This window comes from Lissotriton helveticus, chromosome 3_1 (assembly GCF_964261635.1).
Source record: "Lissotriton helveticus chromosome 3_1, aLisHel1.1, whole genome shotgun sequence".
NCBI classification, from domain to species: Eukaryota; Metazoa; Chordata; class Amphibia; order Caudata; family Salamandridae; genus Lissotriton; species Lissotriton helveticus.
This window is the reverse complement of record NC_136061.1, coordinates 213768490-213791881: the sequence shown is the minus strand read 5'-3', so window position 1 is coordinate 213791881 and position 23392 is coordinate 213768490. Positions and strand designations below refer to the sequence as shown.

General features: G+C 46.8%; 1 protein-coding gene across 2 annotated transcripts in view; it reads right to left on the bottom strand.

Annotated features, from left to right (window-relative positions):
* AP2B1 (adaptor related protein complex 2 subunit beta 1) overlaps window positions 1-23392 on the bottom strand; it is a 662041-nt gene that overhangs the window by 269909 nt on the left and 368740 nt on the right. For both annotated transcript variants that reach the window (XM_078679615.1, XM_078679616.1), the window contains exon 13: window positions 2183-2442. In XM_078679615.1, the coding sequence (XP_078535741.1) occupies window positions 2183-2442 (260 nt within the window). The remainder of the gene's footprint in view (window positions 1-2182; window positions 2443-23392) is intronic.

Here is a 23392-nt window from a genome sequence, read left to right as displayed (position 1 = left end):
ATCTTGGATTTGGAGACAAAGGGTTCGGCTTGGAAGTGGGCTTTGGCCGGCTCGGTCCAGAGCCAGAAGGCTTTTCGGAATGTTTCGGTGCCGAGCCATGATGTGGGGCGTGAGAAACCTCTTCTCAGTGCCGACTTTGGTCTTGAGGCGGAGGTGGTGCAGAAGCCTTAGATTTTTCAGGGACGGAGGGAGGGAGGAGGTGTCTTCAGTACTCACGTCCCCTTGTCCCTGCAGCACATTGTCGTCTTCAAGGTCGATCTGTAGGTCGGACCCAGAGTCAGATGGAGTCGAAGCCATCTCTTCTTCTGCCGCCGATACCTCTTCCTGCTCCGATTCTTCGCCGAAGAGGTCTGGTGTGACATCCAACCGCTACATCTCTCGACGTCAAGCCAGATGATCTATGAGAATTTTCTTCGACCTGAAAGAGCGGCACACTTCACAGTCTTGTTCCTTGTGCTCGGGGGACAAGCACAAATTACACATTTGATGAGTCTGTGTGTGGATATTTCGCGTGGCACAGTAGGCAAAATTTAAATGGAGCCCGTTCCATCGATGAGGAGCCGAACGGACGTGGATGGCCCGGGAAGGCCGCCTGCAGATGTTTCGATCAAAATGTCAAATATTAGAAGTTTGATTTGAACCGCAAAGATAGAAGCGTGATCGAAAACAATACAGTCGAGGTAGAGAGAGATACGCACAGAGGGGGAACCAGAGGATTGATTCCGAAGCGAAGCACAGCAAAACCCGTCCGAACCTGATGGCAGAAAAAAACAAACTAACAATGGAGTCCATGACCATGCACACTATCCCCGAGGAGTCACCTACCTCGTGACTGGTAAGACTTTTTCGAACAGCAATAACTTGCAAACATCCAGACCCAACGCTAGATGGCAGGAGTATGCAAAGTATGTGATTTCAGCTCACATGCTTTGCACACAATGTTTAGTAGATGTTCCTTTTGGGCTTTATTTTAAAGCTGTGCCAACATGATGAAAACTCCTGTTTTCTCCTACAGTGACACCTTGACACTACAGAGGGCACAACATTTGAAAGAGTTGACTGTCACAAAACTAACAGTCATACATTGTCATCCAGCTGTGAAAAATCATCAAAGCAGAAACTTCTCTTCATAAGGACGAGTAAAATTCAGACTAACAACATTATGATGAAAAATCCAGTGAGATGTCAAGGTTCTGACACAGGAGAAACACATTCTAAAATGGTTCCCTTGGTGTTGGGTGGTCTGGGACTGTGCAAGCTGAAAGGTATACTTTACTAGGATTCATGAATTGGACAAATATTACCAGATTTGTAACTTGCTTACTTACTAGGACAATGAAGTGTTTTAGGAATCTGTATGTTTTCCTTTCTTGTCTGGTTTGTCCTGTAAATCTTCAACTCTCTTTGTCCGATATACTTGAGATCACACTTAATACTACATTTTCTGAACACCACTGAACAAATAATTGAGACATGCCTTGTATATGATCACTTTGATATTCCTTATGTTAATATTTCTTTCTTTGTTATTTACATTATTTCCACCTTTGAGCTATATAGTTTCCTATAATAACAAAAATGCAAAGAAGCGGACTCCCATTCTATGGGACATGGGAGACATTTTGTGTTCTTATCTCTGCATTCAATTATGGGTAGCATCCTTAGCAGACGAAAGTTCAGTTTTGCAGTTTAACAAAAGTGATGACCAATAAAATTGTTTAAATTACATTTAGGAATAGTAAGTGACTAGCACTAGCATTTGCCAATCTCTTGATAAATGTAACTTGATAATAGCCAATATCAATTTGTCCCCTCATGTATTTGTTTCCTGTCTTTTAAATGTGTTTAATGCACTAATACAGGAAAATGTTTAGGTACTAATGGGTAGAGAGCATTACAAATGAAATGAAAACCCAAGAACGCTTGCTTAATCAGTCTGCTGTGAATGCCTCTTCCCCCTTACTAGAATTATACTCCTTCTCCCTTTACTAGAACTATACTCCTCCCCTTATACCGTGGAAAATAGCCAAGTGTTACTGATGATATCACAACTAACTTGTTTTTTTGCATATGCCCCCTTTTTCTCTTCTGCTATGGCTGGATAAAGGCACCCTTTTTCAGGGAAGGGTACACATCAGTCTTGCGCTTTTTTCCCTTAGGCTCTTGCCTTCTAACACCTTACCTGCCGTGCTGAATAGGTAGGTGCTTGCGATGAACTCCATGGCTGCCCTCCACAAATGCATTGGGGGGCTTGTGATAAACCGAGGCCAGCGATCCGATGTGACAGATGAGCTCATCCAACAGGGTGGGCTCAATCAAGTCTGTTTCCTCAGAAATCAGAGGCTTCTCAGATAGCACCACCTCTTTCGCAGTCACAGGGTCAGTGGAGAGTAGGCGCCAGTAGATGTAGCCTCGGTCCCGAAGGTCTGGGTTGTCAGAATCCTGAAAAAAGGAGAAAAGGGGGTTCAGAGTATACCCACTTCCTAGCTCATGCCCCTCAATATTTGATTTCTATGTATTTGAATGTCAATTTAATGCCCAGGAAAAACAATGTCATTTGGTAGGAGAACACTAGGTCATATAATTAGTGCAGAAGAGTCCAGTAGCATACTAACTCTTTCCCTCACTGCCTGTCCTCCAGCAGTTACTCACACCTGCTTTGTGAGCGAAACAGAGACATAGAAGTAATTGCCTGCCAACTGAAATATTGTCACTCAGCAGATATTTAAATTGCCCATTTGTCATTGGAGCCAAGGTGTGTAAGGGGAGTAAGGGAATCCGATTACATAACATTTCACTAACCAGGGTGCTTTAATGAGGAAAGCACACTGGAAAGCAAACAGTGACACTGTTTCTGCGAGCACAGCTCTTTGCTAACAGGAACCATTTCTCGAATCCACTTTTTTTTCTTGGCTGTTTTCTTCCTATACTTTCAACTCTGACAGACAATGCGCCAACAACATGGCTTCAGGCATAGAATGAAAGGCAACGAGAAGTTAGCTGCACATCCTTTAACATGCTCTCTGATGTTAAGTGAACTTGTCATTGTCGGAGCTCTGTGGGGGGAGCTAATGAATAAAGTAACTACAAGCACTGAATAATGTGATTGCTTTCGGTCAATGGTGAGGAAGAAGGAGCTGCTGCAAGTTCCTGAGCTATTTTGTACCGCTAATATAAGAGAGCCTTCAAACATAAATGGGTGGCCTTTTATTGGGGCCCTGGATCAATCCAAGATTACAGGGCATTAGCATGTATGGGCGCTGCCTGTTACCGCTGGTGTCCCACGCCAACATACAGCTTCCCTTTCAAACTTGATAGCCAAGAGAGCACAGTTAGGCTCCTAATTCTCATGTTAGTGAGAATGAACAGTCGTGGCTTCCTCCTGCAGGTTTGGAAGAGAGGCTTAGAGACTCTAATTCCATATCAAACAATTGAAAATACAACTGTAATACAGAGTTTATTATATAGGCGTTGCGTTAGCTAGGATGGGCATTTTTTGCAACAGCAGTGTTCCCGGGGAGGTGGGCAAGTGGGCACATACCTACACCAGTGGCGGGAATGTCCAAGAATACGGCAGTATTGGAGGAAAGTGACCGCAAAAATGTGGGAAGTTTGTGGGAAAACTATGGAGGTCACACCCGACCGGACGGCTAAGGAAAGGATCTGGGTTTTCCTTGGGAATGTTGTTGCGAAACGTAATATAGCCAGAACTTGAAGGGGAACACGATACCCAAACTCCGTTATTGGGAAACGGATATGGACTGGTGTATGCAGACTGAGAAGGTGGTCTATGAAGGGAGGGGCTGCCCACATGAAGTGGACCAAGATATGGGGTGACAGGAACAAAGTGAGGGGAATGCTGTGCGAGCTGTTTCTCGATCCCTCTCTACAAGATGACATGCCTCTTTGATCTCATAGCTCAAGACGTTATAATTGATGTTTTGTAATGTGATGGAGATGTTGGACTACAAGGATAATTCAAAGACGTTATGGTACCTATGCACTATGTCACTTTATTTTATGCTGTCATGTGTTTGTTTCTTTTGTCAATAAAAAGATTTATAAAAAAAAGAAAATACAACGGTAATATGAAGTCAATGCTTGCATATAAGAGAGCAGAAGTTCTAGCTGCTTGTTATTTGTCTTCCTTACTTACCTGTGTGTAAGCCTACGCGATGTTCGGTCCATGATGATGAACACTTTACTTACCTTTGATAACATTCTTTCTGATAGATACAGGAGGTCCCACAAACTGCTTGAATTAACTTTTGCAGCAGGCACAAGACTGGATCTGAAATTTTATTTTTACCCATTCCAAGTCACTGGCGCTACGCGGTACTCTTCAGCTTCTAGAGCTGCATCACAAAAGGTCTCCAGAACAGAGGTATGTGCACTATAAATGACGCACAAGCACAGGTGGCATCAATTAGGACTAAACATTTTCACAGCCCCTACAGACATGTTGAATATAGACAATTACACCAAATGACAAACACAAATAAATAAAGTGTAGTATGTGAGAGTAGAGGTGGTGGATCCCAAGCAATATGTGGGAGCTTCTGTATTCATCAGAAAGATTGCTATCCAACAGACCACGCACGCAACCTGGGCTTCATCCTGGACTCCTCCCTCTCCATGACCAGACAAGTCAACGCCGTCTCCTCGTCATGCTTCAACATCCTGCGCATGCTTCGAAAGATCTTCCGATGGATCCCCACCGAGACCAGGAAGACGGTCACCCAGGCCCTCGTCACCAGCCGTCTGGACTACGGGAACTCCCTCTACGCTGGAACCACGGTGACAAATTCCAGAAAAAACTCCAGCGGATCCAGAACACCTCAGCACGACTCATCCTGGACATCCCCCGCCGCAGCCACATCTCCGGACACCTGAGAGACCTGCACTGGCTCCCGGTCAACAAGAGAATCACCTTCCGGCTCCTCACCCACGCACACAAAGCCCTACACAACCGAGGACCAGGATACCTCAACAGCCGCCTCAACTTCTACGCTCCCAAACGCCAGCTTCGATCGACCAGCCACGCCCTCGCCGCCGTCCCCCGCATCCGAAGAGCCACCACAGGAGGAAGGTCCTTCTCCTACCTGGCCGCCAAGACTTGGAACTCCCTTCCGACCCACCTCCGCCTGACCCAGGACCACCTCGCCTTCAGGAAGCAGCTCAAGACCTGGCTGTTCGAGCAGTAGCGGACCCCCTGCCCCCAGCTCCTTGAGACCCTCCGGGTGAGTAGTGCGCTATATAAATGCTCTGATTGATTGATTGATTATCAAAGGTAAGTAGCTAATTTTCCTAATGTACATATACTTTTGGAGATTCTGTACGGGAAGTAATGCCACAGCAGCCAGAGGAGGATTGAGAACAAAACATGCATAAAAAAGGAGGGTTGTAGGACAGCTCAGGCAAATTGAGACTTCTTACTTTATAGGAACAACTAGTAAAAAAGCAGAAGCCGCCGCAGAAACCCTTGTGGAATGGGCTCGAAAACAAGTTGATGGTGGTTTATTATTAAATTCGTAGTAATGGCAAAAAGTGAGGAATATCCATCTGAAAACGGTTTACCTCCTAACTGCCACAAACAACTGGGAGCCTGAAAATTCCATGACCACCTCAATCACTAAAAAAGCTTCTGCCTTATGAATGTAAAGACGCAAAGCTCTTTGCAGATCAAGTCGATGCAACTGCTGGTCCTCTTTGGACAGATGTGGAGTAGAAAAGAAAAGAAAAGAACAAAACCACCAGATATTAATAAATTAAAAAAACACCTTTGGAAAAATTGATGGTTTTGCTCTGTGAGTAACCTGGCCTCTTAAAAAATGATGGCCGGCAGGGAAGCTAATGCTTGCAGATCACTAAACAAACTGACTGATGTGACGACTAAATAGAATCATTAAGATCATGTAAGTTAAGGGCACAAATAAAAGACCCACTAGAAAAGCTAAGACCAAGTTGAAGTTCATCTGGGTAGGGGGGGCCTATTTTGAAGATCTTTGAGGAATGAAGTGAAAACAGGGATGAACCACAACTACCTTGTTACAAATTAAATGTAGATCAGTAAAAATACCAAAAGCTCAGGAATCCTCTTCTTTGGAGGCAAGGGAAAAAAGAACTGATGTCAGTGTTCATCTGCCATTTATTGTGCGTCTACAACATTTGTCTAGTCTAAAAACTGGTGCAAGAGTTCATTTAAGAAATCTACAACATTGAGTATTGAGAAGAACTACTCACCCCTGGCCAATGGAGAACTTGCATTACTCTGGTTGTCGCCAAGGTGAGGTGTCAGAGCAGACTAGAAGGCCTGCATATTATTTAAGCTCAAAACCAGGTTCCTGGTGGGACTGGCCACATTTATCGGTCTTCCTGCCCACGTTCAACTTCAAGACCAATTTGGGATCTACTGGAACATGAATGGAGTCGAAACATGCACCACATGCCCTTAGTGACCTCTTGTTGGAAGCTGGCTCTGTATATACTATACCAAAGTAAGGCATAGTGTGCACAGAGTCCACTGGATCCCCAAAGGCTTACAGAAGAAAAAGTAGATAACACCTTACTCTCTATTTATGGTAGTGTGGGTGCACGGTAAGGCTTTATCAGAGGGTAGTGTTAAGCATTTATTGTACACACTCAAGCAAGCAATGATTGTACACACTCAAGCAAGCAATGATTGCACACACTCAAAGACTGAACTCTGACCAATTGTTTTGTATACAAATATTTTTGTTGTATTTTATTTTTAGAACCAAGTGGGACTTGGTGCAGGTAAGTAAATATAGTACTTTTCAGACTAATACAGTTGAATGTAATTCAACGCTGTTGGCTTTGTTACTGGTAAGTCAAATGTTCAGAAACAGGTAAAGTTACTTTATAGTTACTTTGTGATTACTTTTAATAATTTTGAAATGATCTATGTATATCTTTTATGGTGACATAATTACCGAAATAAAGATTTTGATGATGATGATTACTTTTTAGGTTACTTTTCTACTCAGTGTGATACGCCTGGATATCACACTGGGTTATTTCCTGGCTAAAAGGTAAGTAAATCAGTTTTTCTCAAAACACAGTTTTAGGTTCCCATACAAAACAACAACCACACAGAAGTTTTTCAGAGGAACAGAGTCAATGGAATCCTATGGAGAAAAATAGGTTTATCGTTTTGCAGGTAAGTAAACGGTCTTTGGGGTTGAGTTTCTGGGGTTAGAACTAGGGATACCCCAGGGTCAAGGATGCACTCAAAGAGCACCCTCAGCTGCACCAGGGCGGCCATGTGCAGAGTGCTGCGGCCCATTGCTATCCAACAGGGGACAGGTGTCTTCCGGTAGGAGACTGCTCATGGGCACGCCACTTGGATGCGGGAGAAAAGCTCCTAGGGTTTAGCTCAGGGCAAAGGGGGATCCAGGATAGTAAACAAAGTGCACCCACAGCGACACTGTGGCGGCTGGGTGCAGGGTCGACATTGAGAGCCCTGTTGGTTTCAATGGGGAAGATCGGGTCAGAAAAACACTGCAGGCTTGGGCACGAAGAGCTTCTAGAGGCAACCACCGGTGGAGCGGTAAGTTGGGCTGTTGCAAGATGCCGGGACACCATTGGTTAAGCCACTCAAGGTCGTGGGGCGTCTGGTGCAGGGGTGTCTTTTGGCATCGGGTTTTCCTTACCGGCTTGGTCTGGGGGATCCTCCAGTTAGGCGCTGCAGACGGTGTCAGGAGACTTAAGGTAAGTCAGAGATCACCAGATCCCAGGTCAGGATCGCCAGGGAGACCTCCTCGTGGTGTTGGGCCATTCTAACTCTGGCCGTGGGCGTCGGGTGCAGAGTGGTGCAAACTTGCGGATTTGGCCACAGCCAGAGTCTGTTGGTGAGCAAATTCCGGTGCTCACGGGAGACCAAGTCTTGTTAGTGAAGGCAGGGCAGGTCCTCAGGGTTCTAGGATGCTGCTGGCTGCAGGACGCACCAGGATTCTGCTGGAGCAAGTCGAGGTTGGGGCAGGTGGTTGGGCTGGGGCCAAGTCAATTGTTGTCCTCCTCTTCTTCCTTCAGCATGGCCAGTTGGTCCTTCTTCTTTGGGGTAGTCCTTAAATACTAAATTTAGGGGCGTTGCAGGTAGGTACAGGTTGGGACCAATGGGTCCCTTCCTTGGGGTGGGTACACCCCCTATTATGCCACCCTCCAGTGGGAGGTGGGCATAAGCCTCACTCTGGTTGACTGGGTCCCCCATCTTCAAGATGGCGGGGACTGAGAGTTTTGCTACACCTCGCCTCCCCGCCTGAGGGGTGGGGTTGGCAAAGCTGAGCACACCTCTTCTCCTATCTCGGTTTTACCGCCGATTCTCCCATCCAAAGTGGGGGTCAGAACCAGTTGGAACCATTTGCTGGGAGTAGCAAATGGCTGGGTCAGCTCACAAAGGTGGCAAGCCTTTTGTAGCCTACCATTCATGGACCCTGCCCATCCTAGGGGAGGAGGCTTGGCACCTCTGCCCAGGATGTGCTTTGTTTCAGGACCCCGAGAGCGGAAGGAGCTCGACCCAGGGGTCTAGAAACATGTCTAGGGGTGGCAGCTGGCGGGCAGCCGGTCAGCCAGGACACTATAGTTAGGTAGTTTTTCAGGGAGCATCTCTAAGATGTCCTCTGAGTGCATTTTACATTAAATACCACACTGGCATCAGAGTGGGTTTAATGTGCTGGGAAGTTTGATATCAAACGTACCAGCTTTCAGTAAAGCCATTTTGGTGCTGTGGAGTTCGTAATGACAACCTCCCAGATCATATACCCTTTATGGCTTTAATGCACTTACTGTAGGGGCACAGGGCTCATGCACCTGTACTCTCACCAGTGGTATAATCCACCGAACTAGAAGGGTGGCTTACCTATGCCATAGGTAGTGGATTGTAGGCATGGCACTCAGGGATGGGTGCCATGTCGACTCTTCACTGGGTGTGCAACAGTACAGTTTTAGGGAAAGAACATAGACCCTGGGTATCTGGTTGGCCGGAACCCAGGGCACACTTAGTAAAAGAGCATCAACATCAGGCAAAAAGTGGGAGGCAACCATGCAAAAAGGGGCACTTTCCTACACCCCAGTAGGTAGCTTGTCTAATATTCTGGACTTTTTGGTAGAGTACACACAATTTTGTGCGCACGCCAATGCCTGGGCCTTGTAACGGACCATAAGAACAAAAGCCTAATTGCTGCAGTCTGAAGTGACACATCAAGAGCTCTCAATAGTAGACATGGGATACCATCCATGTCCTGGGACATATACATTAAGAGGCTGTGGCAGTGTACCATTTTTCTAATTATCATAATTAAGGTTGTTTTTCTTTAGGAGTGGGCATAACTTGCGCAATTTGCTGTAGCGTAATTATATTTCTTTTTTAAAAACCTTCATTTAGACGTACATATGAACCAACATTGCAGCACAGATCAGTCGCTACTGCTTGCAGCACATTGAGAAGGGAACAGAATTGTATTAGTTTATGCAACAACTATCCACATAGGAGGAGTTCATTGATCTATTCATAGCACAGCATCCTCCTCGCCCAAATCGTGTGGCACCACACCACCGATTCAAAACCACTTGGGCTTTAGTCTTCCATGGCATAGATGCATCACTCGAGGAAACGTCCCGACTAGTCAGAAGCCTGTTTGCCAGGGCACTTCATATTTATACATCATCCTCTATCTTCTCATTCTTCCTACTTAGTTTCATGTGAATCTCTTCCACTAGAGTCCATTCCTCAATGTCCCTGCAACAGCTTTCAGTCTACGGAGCACACTGACCCATCCACGTTATGGCCCCCCCTGCAGCGGGCAAGTACCAGCGTAATCTGAAGGTATTTCTATCCCTTAGTGTACAGGAGCTTGCTTTAACAATCCCAGGTGCTCTATTTGTGGTAATGTGGTCGAGAAGACTTAAGCTTATCAGAGGGAAGTGTAAGGCATTTGTTGCAAAGAGAGTCAACAAAAGAGGCACACAATCAATAAGGAAATCCAACACCAAATTAGAAAAATAAAAGATTTTTATATAAATTTAGACACCCAGATCTACGAGATTAGGTAAGTACTTTTCTAGATAGCGATTTTCAGAAAACAGAAAATACAGTTCTCAGATTTGAGGAATGAGCCTCAAACGCAGTAATGTTATTCTATGGAAGAAACACACACTGCATAGGGTCATTTGCAAATGACTTACAAGACTGATCTCCTGGACTTAAGAAAGTAGGGGCCAAGGTCGGTAGGCTTGGACTGAGGCTGTGGGGCTTGGGTGCAGAGGTGTTTTGCCCAGCGGGATGCTTGCGTTGGAAGCTCTCACTTTTTAAGTCGACCTGGAGATGGAGACAAAACAGGACAGCAGGGCCTCTCGCATTGATGGACTCTCTGGTGCCGATGTCCAACGTCAGTAGGGTGCTCTTGGCAGTATTGGTCTCCAGGTTGGACAATGAACAAACCTTGGCTCATGTTAGGGCTCCAGTAACCCGCATGTTGGTGCAGGGTGGCTCCTGGGGGGTCCAGGCATCTCCTAACTTGGTGCGGAGACTGATCTGACTTCCTGGAGCACGGTGGCCTCCTCTTGGGTTGCTGCTGCGGCGGTGGACACAGTGGTCAGCAGATACATTTATCTGACGTTTTGGTCAGTGCCTGCAGGGAAGTGGCTTCTTCACTTCAAGAGTGATGCTGGCTGGTTTGCAAAGTGCTGGAAGACCTAGGAGGTTTTTTGAGGATGCATATCTGCAGGATGAATCGGGTCATCGCAATTGTCGGGAGAGGGTCAGGAAGGCAGGGTTTGGCGCCAAGTCCACAGCTATGTTTCAGTTCTTGCGTTCGTCGCCTCTTCTTTGTCCTTCTTCTTGAGTCAGGTGAATCAGAGTTGCTGGCGTCAGGGTGCCACCTAAATGCTTAATTTAGGGGCAATAAGGGTAGTAGCCAATGGAATAATTATCATTGAGGTCACTACACCCCCTATTCTGCGGGGAGTGGGCATAACCCTGTCCCTTAGTTCCTAACTCCACCAAAAACAAGATGGTGGAATCCTTCTGTTGTGGAACACATCAGGCAGCCCATCTTAGGGGATGTGACTGGCCTGGTGGTGCAACACCTCTACTTGCAAAGCTAATTTCTCACCTTTCCTGGTGCCAAATGGGCCTCAGGGCTGGGGGTGGCATCTCCCAGGTCTGGGGGGAAGCTGGGGTCGCATATTGATGGCAGCAGGAGCTTTGAAGCCCCTGGTCTTGATATGCTAAATCACTAGCTATTGTGCTAGAGGATGTTTGAACACCTTCCTCTGAAGCAGGCATGGTTTCTGGCCTCAGAGAGCGTGGGCTCTCACCTGCAGGGGGTCAAAAACATGTCTGAGGTGGCAGATTGGCTGATACCAGTCAGCCAGCACACTAGATAGTGGTAGGTTTTATTAAGACAAGGTGTTCGATACCAATCACCATTGGTTTCAGTAAAGCCACCATGTAGCTGGGGAACTCGTAATGACAACTGCTGCATGCAATTTGTATGGGGGTCCAATAGGATGGAATAATACATGCTGCAGACCTTGGAGACCATCTTTTGTACCCATGCCCTAGGTACCAGGGGTACCACTTATAAGGGACTTTCAGGGATGCCAAAGTGTGTGCCAACTGTGTTACAATTCGAACCTTTTATCTTGTTTTAGGGAAAGAGAACTGGCATTGGTGCCTGGTTAGCAGGGACCCAGTGCCCATTAGTGAAAAAACCTCAGTACCAGTGGCAAAAAGTGGGGGCTGACCATGACAAAAAGGGGGACTTTCCAACAGTGGCTAGGTGATTGGGGATGCTTCTGTTGTGCCACGAGAATTGGTTGGACCTGCACCTTTGTCTCTCCCTAGCGTGTTATGCCAAAAGGCTGATGACAGCCAGGTGTAATGTTCACACTTCATTTGTTTGTGTTTTGGGCGATCCGGTTTCTAGTCTGCAAAGTCCGTTACTGTTGCGAGAGTCATTAACTTCAACAAATAGGTCTATTTGTGGAAAGCCCCGCTGTCGGTAGTAATGAAGGAGAACTTGGGTGTGAAGTTCCCACTCGTGAATTTGTTGTTTTCTCCTGCTGAGGAGCAATTTGATTGTTTACTCCTGGGAGATATTCTGCCAGAAGATAAATCTTGTGGCGGATCGCCCAATTCTAAATGGCTTTAGCTAGTGTTGACAGTTGGAGAGAGTGTGTCCTGACTTGCTTCTGCACATAATACATTGCTGTCATATTGTCCGTTCGTACTAGGACAGTTTTGGCTATGAGCTGAGTCTGAAAAGATTTTAGTGCTAGGAAAACAGCTAAGAGCTCTCGATAGTTTATGTGGAGAGTCCTGGGCTTGTTGCTCCACATGCCTTGTATTTTTTAACTCTCTAGATGAGCCCCCCCCAACCTGTTAGAGATGCGTCTGCTTTGAGCACGATGTGGAAGACGGTCGATGAAAGGCCAGCCTGCTGATAAGTTTTGTGGGTTCCACCACTGCAGAGAATAATGGCTGCGGTAGTCTACCAATCCTAGATTGGCCAACAGACCCTGTGATTGATTCCACTGATGTGCTAGGCATTCTTGTAGTGGGCGCATGTGAAGCCTCGCATGGGGTACAATTGCGATGCAGGACGCCATCATTCAGAGTAATTGCATGAACACTCTGGCTGCTCATGCTTGGTTGGGTTGAAACTGTAGAATGGTAGCTTGAATGTTGTGTATTCTGGCTACATTGGGAGAGGCTAGAGCGTTGACTTTGTCTAGAGTAGCTCCTAGATAAGACTGCGTCTGCGATGGATGCAGGTGTGATTTTTGTGCATTGATGGTGAAACTCAGTTGATGAAGTAGATCTATTGTGCTCTGTGTGTGTTGCAGACAGTTCTGGTAAGGCTTTCATGAACAGGTCGTCTAGATAGGGGAAGACGTGTATTTGTTGTCTTGTAAGATGAGCAGCAACCACTGCCAGGCATTTGGTAAAAACTCTGAGCGCTGTAAATTCAAAAAGACTTTATTCGGTTTTAATTCAAACCATAAAAGTACATAAACATTATCGACAATTTAAAACATTAAAACATTCGATAATTCTAAGACTTGATCAAAAAGTACAAAGTGCAGACAACAACAAATTTTCATGCATAACCAGTTCATTAGTATTCGAATTAACATAGGTTCCATCATTGGTCCAAACAATTTCTCATCCTGATTGACAATTTTAAAAATTCAATAACTTGGAGGATACTGTCACTGTGCAGAAGTTGCAGATACAATAAAGCTGGTCTGATGCGATTAAAATTCAGTTTCTTTAAAAGGTCTACCAAATAGCGTTTGCGGGGGTATTCATAAAATTTACATAAAAATATAAAATGCAACATATCCTGTGGAGACACACCGTCGCAGCCACAGGGAACTGCAGGTTTAAAATGAGCAGCATTTTTAGGTCTGAACAGCAAATAGTGAAAAATATTAAATCTAAACCTCGTTAACAGGAACTTCTCATGAGAAGACAGCGATCCCATCAAATTGGGCTCAATCACATCCCTGTTTTTAACATAGTAAATCTTACACTTGGTTTCAGGAGCTCCTCACCTTCCCTTTTAAGCTTTCTGTCCAAAAAGAAGGCTCGCTTAACTGCATCCACATCACCCTTCACAATCCCACTCGGATGCTCGAACAAGTCCTGGCGGCCAAGCCTAGAGAAGTTCGATTTCAAGTATTTTAGCCAGGGTGTACCCAATGCCTTATCCTGTGACAAATAATCTCTCATAATCAAGTGGGTCAGTGGAATATCTTGATTCAGCCATAGTTTTAGCCAGCATGTCAATGGGCGTAGTGAAAAAATATCACAAAGGTATTGTGCCCCTAGCTCTTCGTGCACTACAAAATTAGATGTCCCTACTGGGACACATAAAAGACGTTTCATAAAAGAATTTTCTACAATCTGTAGTTGCTCGCCGGCCACATAACCCCATATTTCACTGCCATAGACAGCAGATGCCACTGATTTTGCGTTGTAAAGCTTCATCTTGGCATTGTTAGGTTTTCCCCTAATTTCGATGCAAAGTTGAAGATAGTAGCATTCAACCGTACCAATTCCTTTTTCTTTTTGTCAAGATGTGAGCCCCAGCTAAGTTTGGAGTCAAAAGAGACCCCCAAGTAGGTAAATGACTTCGAGATGAGAATAGCTACATTGTCAATTTTAAATAAGAAGTTCCTGCTTGGTTTTTGGTCAACTTGCATAATAAAGGATTTAGAATTGTTGACCAGGAGGTCCCTATCCATCATAAATGTATTAAAAGCATTTAATAAAGCTTGGAGACCTCTCTCTGTTCTAGAAATTAAAACTGCGTCATCAGCATATAAAAGAACAGGAATACCCCGCCTGCCGACTCTAGGACAGTCGGCCTTTACATCCTGCAATACGCTGTCTAAATCATTAATATAAAAATTAAAAAGAAAAGGGGCAAGGATACAGCCTTGACGCAGACCCTTCCCAATATTAAAATTATCAGTTACACATAGCTCTTGAGAGTACCTAACATTAGCACTGGTGTTGTTGTGTAAGTCGACAAGAAAATTAACAATCCCACTGTCAACACCCTTGTCCCCCATGGACTGCCACAGCTTTCCCCTGTTGACACAGTCGAAAGCTGAGGACAGATCCATGAAGGCAAGGTGGACAGTACCCTTTTGGGCGACAGTATACTTACTTAGAATTAAAAAGAGGTTGAGGCACTGTGTAATGGTAGAACGTCCACTGCAGAAGCCATACTGGGAGATGGACATAATGCTGTTTTCCGTCGCTCAGTCGGAAAGCCTCGTCAGTATCATTCTTCCCACTATTTTAACCATAGAATCAATTAAAGAGATGGGTCTATAACGGAGAGGGCTACCCTTGTCCCCCTTTTTAAAAACTGGGACAATCGTTGACGTCCCCCATGACTTTGGACAGCCCATTTTAGCCGCTGCGGTAAAGACCGATTCTAGTATTGGTGCCCAGAAGCTGGGATCAGACTTATATAGGTCTGGCGGGATCCCATCAGGTCCCGGGGCTTTCCCAGCTGTGAGTCCCATTATTCCCTCAATAACCTCACCTCTGTCAAACCTAATAGGATCACTGCTAACAGGGGAAGAGGGATTGGAATTAATGCTCAACGTGCCACCATACAATTTGGTAAAATGAGTGACCCATTCCTCCCTTGTTATACAACATTCTAAACCATCCCCTGGGTCCTGGGTCAAAAAAGGTCTTTTTACTAACACCCAGAATCTAGAACTACACTTCAGAGTCGAGGGTTCAAGGATCTCATTCCAGGCCTCTGCTCTTAGAGCCTCCTTACGACTGTTAATAACAGACTTATATTCCTTTCTGCACTGTTGGATATTCTCTGTTATTCTGGGTTTTGTTGTCAGTGCTGCCCTTAGATTCCGTGAGGCCCTGGAACAATCTGATTAAACCATCTTGGTCCCCTGGTCGCTGAGTGCTTTACTGGCGCTGACATCAACTGGGACACCTTATCAGAAATACTTTGGAAGGCACACAGGACCTGAAAAGGTTCCACCCCATCTTGGGTGCATTTTACAATTTCCTCAGTGCAATGTTCCTTGATATCTTTGTACAAGCGGACTGGTGAAATCATAGTCCACTTCAGGCGCCTTCTCCAGTCAGTAGTGCTCAGCCTGCCAGTGGTGAAGTTCCGCCCCTCCTTAGCCACCCAGGGGCCCCTCAAGAGTACAGTCAATGGGTTGTGATCACTGAAGTCACTGTGTTCGATGTTAAAAGAATCCACGAAGGTCTGCATTGGTACTGTGAGCAGAACATAGTCAATAAAGGTGCCCTTCCCGTGGCCCTTAAAAGTGGGAATCTCGAAGCGCTTCAAAGGATCCCTGAGAGCCATTGTTGGTAATAAATCCAGATTAGACAACAGATCATTGAAGGCTTCCCCCTCTGAAGTATGTTCCAGATGCAATCCCTCTGTATGTTCACAGTGCAACTCTAAAAGATTTTTGAACAAGGGATCCCCACATGGGTGAACATTGAAGTCACCCATTATCAAAGGGTTGTGGAGACATTCCTTCATCGAAGTACTAATAAATACATTCAGTGCCAATATGGGACTAAGAGTTGGACAAGAATTAACTGCATTATAAAAGTTCACCAGACCAACCTGACAGTTATCTCTACTTAAAACTAAACCAATGATACCAGAATTGTTTGTTAAAATTCTACGTATTTTACAGGAGAATGCCACCGAAATAAACGTTACCATGCCCCCCTTAGGTGTGCCTCTGCTAGATGCTGCCGCAGGGGCATAAAACGCTTTATACCCTTCAAGAAAACAGTCACAGTTCACTAGCCAGGTCTCCTGGAGACAGATGATCTGAAACTGCTTAATGTAGCGGACCCAATTACAATCTGACATCTTAGTGCCCAATCCAGCAATATTCCAGGAGATTACGTTATTACCACAAATGTGCGTCTGTAAAATCTCCGTTTGAACAGCTTCCCCAGAGTTTACATTTCCTTGGCCCATAGGCCCCTCCCGTCAATCACATGCCTCGAGGCCAGAAAGCAAGTAAAATCTGTTATGTGTTTCCACCATGAACCCATCCCTGTTTTGATTAACAACATTATACAGGTGTGGTGGTGCTGGGGCCATGGGCTGAGATTGAAACAGAGGCCTCAAGTTCCTATGTCTATGTGGAGTTTTAAGAAGGTGAGAATAAAAGTATCCAAGTGGTCGGACACATATACTATTTTAATCAGCCAATAATGATGATGCTCTTAGTAAAACTGTTGCCACATGTTGGGGGTGTCTAAAATTGACAATAATGCAATCCCCACTATTTGGCTTTCTAGATGGGCCAATCCAGTTTACCCTTCTCACTGTTAATATCTCATTGGAGTATGCAGTTGGAAATCCACAATTAAAGTTCAGCCAAGCTACTGCTTTATTTTTTAGTGAATCGTGAGATTCCCCTTGTGACTGTGCAAGATGATCTTCTATAGCTGGAACGTTAGTCAAAACAGCCACATAAGGTGCACAGTCAGGTGGCAGATTAATATAACGGCTTCTTCTTTCTGGTCTGACGTCAGGCCTGCCATCCTGATCTGCTGGACTTGGTGCAGTCAGGGCAGTTTTTGATAGGGGCTTAGCAGAAACAATATCTGCATTATCTGCTACGGTGATTTTCCGGCAGATCTCCCGAGCTCGCTCCCTCAAGGGACCCTGTCCTATTTCCGCAACCTTAGATCTAGCAATCGGGGCCGATGTCTGGTGTATTGACACTAAACCCCCTAGTCGATCTACCTCCAAAGCTAAGTTGTCTAGCTTGATAGACAGGGGACTAAGCAATTCTTCAATTTTTTCCACCAATTTCCTTTCAAAAGTACTTAGCAGGAGGATAAGTTGTTTGGAATAAGTTTTAATACCCTCCTCATTATTTCCCTCTGTTGCGCAAGGGCCTGAGAGTGGACCATTGCTAACCGGTGCAGCTATTTCAGCTCGCTTTTTGTTATGCTTACCCCCCGTTTAGGCTGAGATTTTCTACAATTTCTCACTGGTCTAGACACTGACTTCACCGGTTCAATTTCTTCAATGGAGGTATCAAGGGGGTCTCCCTGCGTCTCAGCATGTACCTGTGCTACAGTTGTTATGGGATCCCTGCTACTAATATCAACAGAAATAAAGTTATCTAGCGTAGGGGTATCAATTGCTATCAGAGGCACCTCATCCTGTAGGAGTGGAGCACTACCCAGTCCTAAAGAAGCCCTTCTCTCATTATTAATCTGATTGACCTTTTTCACTAGGAAATTATCCATAGTACCCAGGCCAGAGGTGGGCTTGTCTACTTTGCCTCTGGACATTACGTAGTACTCTAAGAACAAAATCCAAAAAGGAAAAACCTGTAAGAGAAAATATTAATCTAAACAGTAAACTAAATTAACTAGTACAGAACACTTGACGAAACAACCAAGTCTTCCAGTTAGGATGATTAAGTCTTACTTGTAAATAATGACGCTAACAGCAGAGCCAAAATCTGTGGCCCAGCCCAGTCTCCTCGGGCCACAGAGGGCCCGCCCTTTGCCCGGGCTTCGCCCAGCGTCCCGCCCGCGTCGGCTCGAGCGTCTTTATGCGCCTCCTGGCGCTCCACAGGCATCGGCGAAACCGCGCCGCCGCAGAGGCTGCCGGGATTTGCAGTCCCGGGGCGGCGGCGCTAATGGCGGTGCTATGGCAGTCGGCGCTCCCAATCCGCTCAGCGTGACTCTTGGCGGTGGACTCGGCAGCATAGAAACCCCCAGCGGTCCAGGTAGGCTCCCCCTGAGCGCTGTAGTCACTCCGAAGGGAAGTACCTTCAACTGGTAATGCTCGTCTGCTATCACAAAGCTCAGATATTTGCAATGAGCTGGATGAATTGGAACATGAAAATGTGCATCTTTTAAATCTAGAGTAGACATAAAGACTACTCTTTGTAAAATTGGGAGCACCTGTTGGAGGGTCACCATGTAAAATGTTCTTACAATATATAGCTCTCTCAGATCTAAAATAGATCTTAGGGAACCTCCCTTTCTGGGGATGAGGAAATACAGAGAGCCTTGGTTCTACTGTATGGGAACTGGCTCTATTGCCCTTTTTCTTTTTCAAACAAACTTTATTGCCTTTTTTGTTTTGCATACATCATATACTTTGAGACAATCATTCCATGTTAACCTTGGTCAGGCAAACGAGCCCATGAACCGGTTGTTGCAGTCAATATCCTTGTTGTGCCTTGTCCGTCCAAGGCGGTGCATGATTGCTCCATGGTCCCTTTAATTGTAGATCATACCCCCCCCAAAAACAAGGCCTCAAACAAGAACTGCGACCTCTACCCCCCCGCACTGCTGTCTTTCCCTGAGCATCGCTCCAATCGGTGAATATGCTACCTGATATTCCAACCGTAAGCAACAATGGAGCCCCCTTACTGTCCCTGAAGATGCCGACGCCAGACCCATTATTGCTTTTCTATTGGGGTACCCCATCTTGCCCTTGTCCTGGGGGGTGCACTACTTGCTGGATGCTCTCTGGTGTGGAAGCATCTGAGCCCCTGTGCAGCCTCATTAAGTCTGTCACTAGACCCCCCCATGCTTGGGCCCTCTCCGGCTTGCCCACTCCCCTCCGTGCGTTCCTGAGCAGTACTCTGCTGTAGCAACCCGCCCACTTCTCCATCTCGTGTCTCCACCTGAGAACATAGGGTCCACTCGGTTTCTTCCAGCTACTAGTGATTTCCCACTTCGCCAGAATGAATGGCAAATCCTGAAATCTGGATGTGGTTTTGGTTTTAGCAGAGTGTGGGAATAAGTGAAGCAGTATGTGAGCCGGTGTACATGGGACCACCCTTTCCGTCACCCTCGCCGTCACTTGTGTCACTTGCCAGTATTGGGTTAGGGAGGGACAACTCCAAACCATGTGTATAAACGTCGCTCCCTGCTCCTGACACCTCGGGCATCTAGCATCCGCACCAGCAAAATATTGGTTAATACGTTCTGGGGTTAAATAGGCTTGCTGGAGTATGTAAAAACTGATCAAACTAAACCGGGCATTTCGAGAAACTTTGGCAGCTCGCTTCAAAACATTGTCCCAGTCCTTATCTTCTAGGGGCCTGCCAGTGTCATCCTCCCATTTGTGTTTCAGTATATCTAGTGGTTGCGTGGAGTCACGCCCAATAGCTCTGTATAAGCAGGCCACTGCCTTGATGGAGCCTCCCTGCCAGGCTCATGTATTCACATGTGTGGTGTTAGGGAGGTTCCGCCGTCCCCGCCCCCCAGTGTCGCCGTATTGCTCCTGTGACTGCCCCGTGTAGGAGGAAGTGTCCTGTTGGTATGTCCCAGCCGGCTCTGAAATCCTCGAAGGAAAGCAACTCCCCATCCCAAAACAAATCCCCGACCTTTGTCGCCTCTGCTTCCCTCCATCCATGCAGGTCGTGCCACTGCCCTCCGTGAGGTAGAGCCTCCAGTACCTGCACCTCCATCTCCGGGGAATATGGGCGCTTTGATTTAGTTTTCTGCAGGCATCGGCTCCAGCAGCGGTATAACACCCTATGCTCATGACTGCCAATTTGTTGGGGTCTAATCGTCCTCAGCAGGGTTCGAAAGACCACAGGCCCCTCCGGGGCAAATGGAGGCATCCCCCTATCTGGGTCCCGGGCCATTGTGTAAACCGCAGCAGCTGTCCCGCCAGGTAGTAAGCTTCCATATCCGGCAGTGCCAGGCCACCCCCTAATCTGGGTCACTTTAATGTAGCCAGGGCTACCCTTCTTTGTCCCGTCCTCCATATAAAAGCTAACATGCAGGATTCCAGCTCCCTGAACCAGGCCGCGGATATCCAAATTGGCAACGTTTCGAAAAAGTAAAGCAGCCGGGGTAAAGCCACCATTTTAAGTAGCGAGATCCGTCCCATCACCGAGAGTGGGAGCCTCCCCCAGAAGGCCATAGTGTCCTTAAGCGAGTGGAGCGCCCTCCCTACCCTCTTTCACGTCCTCCACCGTGTGGAATATGTGGACCCCCAGATAGCGAAAGCAACGGGGCTCCCATCTCAAATTCTCCAAATTCAGAAGGGGTCTTGCGTCCCTCACCAGGGGAAAACAGCTTGAACTTCAGCCAGTGCACGCGTAGTCCCGACAAGGAGCCAAAGTGCTCCATCATTGCCTTAGCTCCCGGTAGGTCACCCTCTGCATCGTTGAGGAATAGTAGGAGGTCGTCTGCATATAGCGCCACTTGATGCCATGTTTCTCCCACCTGAATCCCCTGGTACTCCCTGCCGGACCGTGCCACACAGGCTAATGGCTCCACTGCCAAGGCGAACAGCAGCGGGGATAGGGGCATCCCTGGCGCGTCCCCCTCTCCACTCGATATTGCGTCGATATTGTGTGACCCGTGCGGACTCTTGCCTCTGGATCAGCATATAAGAGCTTCACCCAGCCTATAAAGCCCTCTCCCAGGCCCATTTTGGACAATACCGCAGACAGGAACCCCCATTCAAGTCTATCAAATGCCTTCTCCATGCCTATGATGAACACATGCCCCCCTCTGCTCCGCCGCCGCTCCTTAATTCAGACAGTAGCCTGTGTATATTTAGGGTAGTATTTCGACAAGCTATGAATCCTGCCTGGTCCTGATGTACCAATGGTACCATATAGGGGAGTAGGCGCGTAGCCAGAATTTGACTTAGAATTTTAAAGTCGAGATTGAGCGTCGACAATGGGTGATACGATTCACACTCCAGGGGGGACTTGTACGGCTTCAGGATCGGGACCACGACTGCCTCACTAGTTGTACCCGGCAGGCAGCCCTTCTCCCGGGCCTCCGCGTACATCCCCACTAGCCTGGGGTCAGCACGTCCAAATACGTGGCATAATACTCTTTAGGGAGCCCATCTATGCCTGGTGTTTTCCCTCTCGCTAGTTCTTTAATAGCTACTCGGATTTCTCTGTCTGAGATTGCTGCCCCCAGGGGCTCCAACTCCTCGTCCGTTAGGGCGTGCATTGGAAGGTCCGCCAGGTACTCCTCCACGTCCCCCGCCTCCCTGGTTCCTGTGCTCGTGCATAGGCGCTCATAGTACCCCCGGAAACTCTCAATATTGTCATCGTACCCCCGGAAACTCTCAATAATGTCATCCTGCCAATACAGAGGTCGCCCTCCTAGACCTGTTAACGGAATGGCGTGCTCTCTACGGGTAGGGGTAGCAAGCCACGGCAGCAATCTGCCCGCCTTATCCCTCCCCGCATGTGTTCTGTCCATGTAGGTTCGGTAATCGAAGCACCGCAATCGCTCCTCCTGTACCGCCACCTCCTCTTTCGTTTCGAGGAACTCCTGCTGTAGGTCCGGAGCATTCGGACGTCTGCACTCCACTTCCCTCAACACCCTGTCTGCCCTTTCCACGTCCGTCACTAGCGTACGTCTCACCCCCTATGGACAGTGCCATGTAACGCCCCCAAATCATTGCCTAAAAGGCCTCCCATTCAGTCACCTTAGAGTCCGTAGTGTGTGCATTGTCCATGAAGTATGTGATGATGTGCTCTTTAATCTCATTATGGAACACTTGGTCCTCAAGTGCCTCTGGCGCCAAGTGGGGATGGGTTGACGTTTATGTCCACATTGCAGTCGGGCTAATAGAGGATTGTGGTCAGACACCATGCGCGTGAGGTATTCCGTCTTGTGGAGTCGGATGTGCATATCTGGCGAACATAAGAAGGTATCTAAGCGGACGTGTAGGTCATGGACATGGGAGAGGTGGGAGTATTCCCTGTCCCCTGGATGCGTCTTTCGCCACGTGTCTACCAGTCCCCAACGGGATTGCCAGTCCCGAAACCTCTTAGCTATCCTATGTGCTGGGGCTTCATTAAGTGGTGGGTGCGAGCGATCCAGGAATGGGTCTGCTATACAGTTAAAGTCGCCCCTCATGATAACTGCCCCCGTTAGGTATGGGGCCAGTGTCCCTGACAGTCGCTCCAGGAACGCCCCCTGATCTATATTCGGGCCATAGACAATACAATTTGGTAAAATGAGTGACCCATTCCTCCCTTGTTATACAACATTCTAAACCATCCCCTGGGTCCTGGGTCAAAAAAGGTCTTTTTACTAACGCCCAGAATCTAGAACTACACTTCAGAGTCGAGGGTTCAAGGATCTCATTCCAGGCCTCTGCTCTTAGAGCCTCCTTACGACTGTTAATAACAGACTTATATTCCTTTCTGCACTGTTGGATATTCTCTGTTATTCTGGGTTTTGTTGTCAGTGCTGCCCTTAGATTCCGTGAGGCCCTGGAACAATCTGATTAAACCATCTTGGTCCCCTGGTCACTGAGTGCTTTACTGGCGCTGACATCAACTGGGACACCTTATCAGAAATACTCTGGAAGGCACACAGGACCTGACAAGGTTCCACCCCATCTTGGGTGCATTTTACAATTTCCTCAGTGCAATGTTCCTTGATATCTTTGTACAAGCGGACTGGTGAAATCATAGTCCACTTCAGGCGCCTTCTCCAGTCAGTAGTGCTCAGCCTGCCAGTGGTGAAGTTCCGCCCCTCCTTAGCCACCCAGGGGCCCCTCAAGAGTACAGTCAATGGGTTGTGATCACTGAAGTCACTGTGTTCGATGTTAAAAGAATCCACGAAGGTCTGCATTGGTACTGTGAGCAGAACATAGTCAATAAAGGTGCCCTTCCCGTGGCCCTTAAAAGTGGGAATCTCGAAGCGCTTCAAAGGATCCCTGAGAGCCATTGTTGGTAATAAATCCAGATTAGACAACAGAGCATTGAAGGCTTCCCCCTCTGAAGTATGTTCCAGATGCAATCCCTCTGTATGTTCACAGTGCAACTCTAAAAGATTTTTGAACAAGGGATCCCCACATGGGTGAACATTGAA